Here is a 6,977-nt window from a genome sequence, read left to right as displayed (position 1 = left end):
AAAAAAACAATTAACAACTAACATTGGCTTATAAAAAAAATCTAACAATTTTAAATTTTTAGAACAATTAATTATTTTGACTACCGTATCAAAATTTCTATGATTAATTTATCATACCGCAAGCCCTCAATTCTTTTAAATTTTTTTTATCTATATTTCATGTTAAAAATTATAATATAATATAATTAAGATCTTTAATCAGAACCTTTACCAACACTTAATTAAGGTTCTGAAATAGTTGTTTGAGAAATAATATAACAAGAAGTCATCAGACTGATTTTTATTTAACAAATTATGTAACATCACAAACTATTCGATCTTACAAGTTACAATATAAATACCAAAAAGTTCATAGAACCTTTGACAAAGCTTAGAAATCATGGCCGCGCGCATCAATGCCAAAATGATGAGCTAGTTTGAAGCCTTGAACATGTCCACGCAAGTTGTTTTTGAAAGTCCTCTGTTCCAGAAGTTGTGGTAATATTCACTGTAAGCATAGTTTGTGTATTGAGCAGGATGGTCGATGTCTATTAGTTGGGGAGCTGGTCCTATCAAAGCGTCCGGTGAAGGACAGTAGAAGGTGGGAATGGACATCCTCTCCTTTTCATTGTTCACCAATGCTCGATGAAGGGCACTCTTGTACTTATCATTGCTTATCACCTTTGCCAAACCCACACACAACATGCATATTAATTAATAATATTCCATCTTATTCATGAACAGCATTATTCATAAGAGCATCTCTAATGGAGTTACTTAAATCCAGTTGGCAACTTAAGCAACGTTGTTTATTTTGGAGCACCACTGGAGCAACATGACGTTGACAGCTGGGTTGCTTAAATTTAAGCAACGGTTGCTTATTTTTTCTCTCCTTACTTTTTGACTAAAAAATCATATTTTCTCTTTCATTCATGCACTTGTATAATGTCATTACCTTAAAATAATATAAATATAAGAGGTATAATGAGACCCAACTAAAAGTAAACTAAGCAACCGTGGTTTGAGCGAATTCTGCTTGGGTTGCTTAAATCCTATGTATCAGTCTGGACCCACCGAAATAGTTTTTAAGCAACACAACTAGCAACTATGCATTGGAGATACTCTAAGACATGCATTATTGAACAAATGGCTCAATTTAAGTTTAACTAATAACATGACAGCATTGACTTAAAAAACAAAAGGACAGCATTGACTTAAAAAAAATGATAACTATCATGTCAGACTTAGAACTTAAAACTTTTAAGTATATTATACGTCTATAAAAAAGAAGAAAAGAAAAATCATACGTCTATTATATTATTAACACACGAAGTGCCTATAAAAAAAACTCGCGAAGTAGTTCGGCTTGCTTAACCTATTCTCACCCTATCAATACCTTAAGTCATAATAATTACCCTTAGGTAAGAATTGTGCCTTCTAATCTTAATTTGATGGAATAATGTTTAATGTTTAATTATTGCTGCCTATAATAAGAGTCACCAGTTATACTAAAAAAAGAAGTGTGTCTTGGCTTCTAATCTTGATTTGATAGAACAATGTTTCATTAGCTGACTATAAGAGTCATTAACTACATTCAAAAAAGAATTGTGCCTTCTTAGCTTTAATTTAAGGTGCTTGCTGTGGTACCTTAAGCCAGATTAAGGCGTGATACCCAGAATGATATAAATTAATAGAAAAATAATACAATTTGAACTTAAAAAAAAATAATGGATGAAGATTTGCAAGGTTTAACATAGGTGAGACATGGAGAAAGAAGATCTGACAAGACAGGATCTTAGATGATATCTCAAAATCGAAAGTTAAACTTAAAATCCTAGTTTTTCAAATCGTGCATTGAACAATATAAACAAACTTAAATACAATATGTAATTAGTTGATTGAGTAATCGAACTTAAATTCTTAAAAAAATTGCAACAATAAATCATCCATTTTTTTTTTAAGAAAATAACAAAATTATAACTTAAAGTACTATACGAGGTACCATACCCGAAAAAATATATGGGTACCACAAAATTCACCTTAATTAAGGTTAAAAAAAGCTTTAATTTAATTCATATAGAATATCATTCGTTATTGTTGACTATATATGAGAGTCATTAATTACATTCAAAAAGTTTTGAACAATCTTTAATATAGAAAGAGGCCTTTCTTTATGCGTCTACATGTCTTGCATTGCATTTGTTCTAAAAAATTGCAGAAGTGGCAAAGCGACACAAAAACGAGCATGAGTGAATTACCTGAATTTGGTCCCCAATATTGACGATGAATGTGTTAGGAACAGGATTGACAGTTACCCATTTCTCATCTTTCAGGACCTGCAAGCCTGCCACATCATTTTGCAGCAAAATGGTAATGACATTTGGGTCAGTATGAGCTGGTAGGCCATATGTCAGCCCTGGCTCAGGACATGGAGGGTAGTAGTTAATGGCCATGTGCTGCCCATGTTTTCCTAGTGCTTTGTCTATGTAATTCCTCTCCAACCCCAGGCTCTCAGATATGGCCTCAACCAATTTCAGTGACAACCCTCTCACATGTTTGCAATACTCAGCAACATCCTCTCTGAAGATCATCATCATAAGAAAATTCAAAATTTATTGTTGAGGGAAAGTAAACACGATGGAAGTTTAAATTTGTCAATTAAACAAAGTAATTGTCTATCTTTTAAAAAAATCGGACCAGTTGTTGAATCGGTTAAAAGTACTGGTTCAAAATTTAATAGTGAAACCATATAATCAAATTATAGATTCAATATGTAGCAATTAAATAATATTTTAATATTATTTACATGATATATAATACGTTCATGCGAAATATTAAATATTAAATTATTATAAGTTGCTCATCAAATATATTTTATATGATGAAAAAATTAATAAGTCGTTAAAATATTGTTTTAAAAATAAAAGGAAAGCAAAACATTACAAATAGAAAAATGGTTGGTTAAGCCTGATTCTGGATCCGTTCGACCGAGTCTTAATATGTTTTGACCAGTTCTAGAATTTATTCTCGGTTAGCTAATTTTTGGTTGAACTGGCTAATCCAGTCCTGTTTTCAAAACTCGAGAGCTCACCCACATATTATCATAGTTTCCGAATCGAACATGATTGTTTCCAAAGAAAGATACATACAACAAAATAAATGATTAATTGTGTATGTTTTTAACCTGAAAGATGGAGGGTTGGCAGGCCACTCGTGAATGTAATCCTGAAGAGGATGGCAGTGAAGTCTCAAGTAGTCCCTCCAGTTGGAAACCTTCTCAGTCTTCAAGTTGAAACTGGTGGAAAGCCTGGTTGTCTTTGACATGTCATCAGAGTAATTCTTCAGCCTCTCACTCTCTGGCAAACTGAAGAATTCTCTTGACACCTTCACCATGTTACCTACCACCTCCTCCGGCACTCCATGATGCACAATCTTAAAAAAAGAAAAAAAATACTCATGATTCCATGTGAAAAATCATAGATATAGATATATTAAAGGCCAATTTGAAATTTGTGTGTAACAACATAATTATATTGCATGCAAAAAGTCATAATTTTGATTTGATTTATACTTGGAAAAAGCCATAATTTTGGCAAGCGTTGGCAATCTTTTGGATGATTTCTTCGCGATTGGAACCATCTAGACCTTGGAGGTCAATGATAGGAATGGAATCGGAGAAGGATTGAAATTCATGAACATTTGGACGGTCATTGATGGGCCTGATGAAATTGGAGGGGACATGGTTCAGGGTGGAGGCCAAGTCGGTTAAGAGGGGTGACTTTGTGGCGGTGGTGATGGTGGTGGTGGCCATTGTAAAATGTATCTGCTTCTAGCTATGTGGTTAATTTGAAGATGGATGGCACGGCTATTTATATTGCAAGGTTGTGGTAATCAAATAAAATTCTGGTACGTTCATGCTTACGTGATCAGCTTACTTCATTGCCAAATCTCTGGTGACGCAAGACGATCAAGTGCATGTCTTCCAAGTGGTTTTACCACCTTCACTCGCAGAGGAATCACATGGCTGTTTCACGCCACTCCGAGTTCCAAGTGAAAAAGGAAGAAAAGAATGAAAGAGAGAAAAAAAATGTGTGTAAGGAATAATTATTATTTTATTATTTACAGATAAATCTTTAAAGACAATTTATATATATCATATTTTAGTTATACATATTTGTTATAAATTAAGTGAAGATATAATTGTTAAAATAATAACTTAATATAAATATACTATATTTTTTTATGGAAAGTACTTCATTTAATTGAACAATTAAAGAGGAGTCTACGCTTGTTCAACATGTAGAAGGAAATCATCCCACCAACGAGTTGAAGGAATCCTAATTGCTGCATGCATGAGCTACGTCATTCGCTGCTCTCTTTACATGAACAAAAGCTATTGAATGAACAGTACTACAAACAAGAGTTTTGCAGTCATGGATCACATGTGTGATTTTAGGGGGACAAGTTACGTTGATGACCTTACGGCTTTAATCATCCTCTCTGAATCAAATTCGAAATTAAATAACATCCTCGATCTCTAGCTTATGGGCCATGAAAACACTCTATCTTAGCGCCATAGCCTCCGCGGCAAGAGGGTCCAATTTGAAATCTTGTAGCTAAGTAGTCGCGGAGAGTGAAGCAGCAGAGTGACGGAGACCTCACAACCATCCCAAAACCAGTAGAGCTTTGTCCAGACCACCCCGCATCATTGCTAATCTTCACACACTTTACCGGAGGGGGTTTCCATCGCATCATTGATTGGCTAGGAATGATGTTGTGTTTAATAAAGATACAGTATTATTATTATTATTATTATTATTATTATTATAAATTGGTAAAATAAAATTAATATACGTATTGATATTATTATATTTAAATTTTTAATTAACCACATTTATAAACATGATTGTACTTAGTCACTTACACACGATTGACATTTCATCTGCTTTTTTAACTTCGTCTATATTACTAGAAAGTAAGTACAATTATATTTTAAATTTTAACTAACCACATTTATAAACATTATTGTACTTAGTCACTTACACACGAATGAGATCATAATTTACCATCTATTTGATTGACATTTCATCTGTTTTTGACTTTTTCTATATTACTAGCTACTAGTAAGCAAGTACAACAAAGCTCTAACAGAGGCTGGCGTCAAATTTGTTAGGTATGATCTCACCACACCTCCGTCATCGAAGTATTCATCATTGGTGCCATTTATGACTGCAAAATTGATTTTGATAAATTTAATTTTATTAAAATTGATTAGGATAATAATGAGTTTCAAGTGTGTATTAATTATTGTTTGCTTCGAAGACATGATTTCTCTAGGTAGCGTGTTATGGGGATCACTCTTTTTAAACACGGAACGTCATTCAGGGTGCTAAGTCAATGTGCTAGTCACCGGTAAGATTAACAAGTCAGTTGTTGAACCGGTTAAACCAGGTATATACATAATTTTTTTTTGAAAGTGGGTATATACATAAATTAGGTAAATAATGAAGAGTATTAAAAGACCAAAAATATGTCCCCGTAGGATAGCTCAAGTGGTAGGAGTTGGGGCACATATGGGTTCGGTAGGGGGAGGTTCAGGGATCGATCCCTGACGGGTGCGATTTATCTTTCCGATGTGCCAAAAAAAAAACCAAACATATGGTACAGTGGTTTATATTTTTTTTATATCTTACCCATGATCCGGGTTCAAATCTCCCGAGCAGCAAATTTTTTGTTTATTTTCATTTTGCAAAAACTATGGCCAAAGTGAAGCAATGGTTAGACCATTTTTTGCAAGTTCCATTTGTGTTTAAACCACACAACAGCGCTAAAGTTACTATGACCGGTTTGACTAGGTTTATTAAAGGTTTAATTTGGTTTTGAGCTCGTAGATAGCATCACCAATCAGAATATGTGATTGGATCGGACATGCAATTTTTACTTTTCAGTTTTTAAAATAGTGATTACTACAGTGTTTTAAATTTGGTTCGGTGTTCGACTCGGCCGAAGTACTGAGTCAATGAGTCACTGGTCAGATCGGTGAGTCATTGAGCAAAGTGCTTGATATGATTCAACGTATATTATAAAAAATTAAAAATGAATAATACTAGCTAACATTAATTAATAACTTCATACTCCAAATTTAAAATCATTACCATCACACAATATTGATTTTTTTTTGTTACAACACAATATTGATTAATAATTATGTACCAAAACAATTATTGATAAATAATTAAATATTTTTGAATCTGATATTGTGGTTATAAAAAGTTAAGAACAGATTTCCTTCTTTTTTTGTCAATAAAAACATATTTCCTTCTTTTTGTTTTGGACAGCAGATTTCCTTTCAATGCTAGTAGTAAAATACAAACCCATAGTACTGTTTAACGATCCTAAAGTAAAGCCCATTCATCAAAAAAATAAGGCCCATTTAAGAAAAACATAAGTATATTAACTAACTTGTTGTGCTGTCTTTTAGTTAGTTGATATACATTCTTGTTCCTAGCTTTGTTGGCCAGTGCTGCGGTGCTTGTATTTGCCTTGTTGGGCTCTTGGGCTTGGCCCTTGTTTCATCAATATAACTTCCTTTGACCAAAAAAAAAACACATATGTTGACCAAAATAAAAAAAACACATATGTTTGTTTTTTTTTATAGGCAAATGTTATTGGTTAGTTGTTAGTAAGTTAGAAAATTCCTTCAAATTTCCTTTTCAGGATTCGAACCCTGGACCTTCCCCTCTCCAACCCTTATGTCCCCTAGCTCTTACCACTTGAGCTAACTCTCGGGTAAGGGTGTACAAAACCCGACCCGACCCGAACCATTAGGGCCGAGTTGAACCCGGCCCAAAATTAAAAAGCGAGACAAAAAGAAATGTCCTTCTTTAAACCCGATTTTCGGGTAGACCCTGGGGTCACCCGGCCCGACCCGAATATATAAATATATATATATTCATGTTTAAGTAATTTATACATTCTGAATTCTGAATGATTTTATT

The 6,977-nt window shown here is 33.5% G+C and overlaps 1 protein-coding gene across 1 annotated transcript; it reads right to left on the bottom strand.

The window, feature by feature from the left end:
* Positions 1-255: 255 nt before the first annotated feature.
* Positions 256-3,973, bottom strand: LOC130746355 (protein DMR6-LIKE OXYGENASE 1-like). Its single transcript, XM_057598959.1, has 4 exons — positions 3,551-3,973; positions 3,164-3,411; positions 2,238-2,559; positions 256-660 (listed from the first exon to the last, which is right to left on the bottom strand). Exons 1-4 carry the CDS (start codon positions 3,788-3,790, stop codon positions 412-414), a joined length of 1,059 nt encoding a protein of 352 aa, XP_057454942.1. The 5' UTR covers positions 3,791-3,973; the 3' UTR covers positions 256-411.
* Between the last annotated feature and the right edge of the window lie 3,004 nt (positions 3,974-6,977).

The sequence above is a fragment of the Lotus japonicus genome, chromosome 3 (assembly GCF_012489685.1).
Source record: "Lotus japonicus ecotype B-129 chromosome 3, LjGifu_v1.2".
Taxonomy (NCBI): Eukaryota; Viridiplantae; Streptophyta; class Magnoliopsida; order Fabales; family Fabaceae; genus Lotus; species Lotus japonicus.
This window is presented reverse-complemented; position numbering and strand designations above follow the sequence as displayed.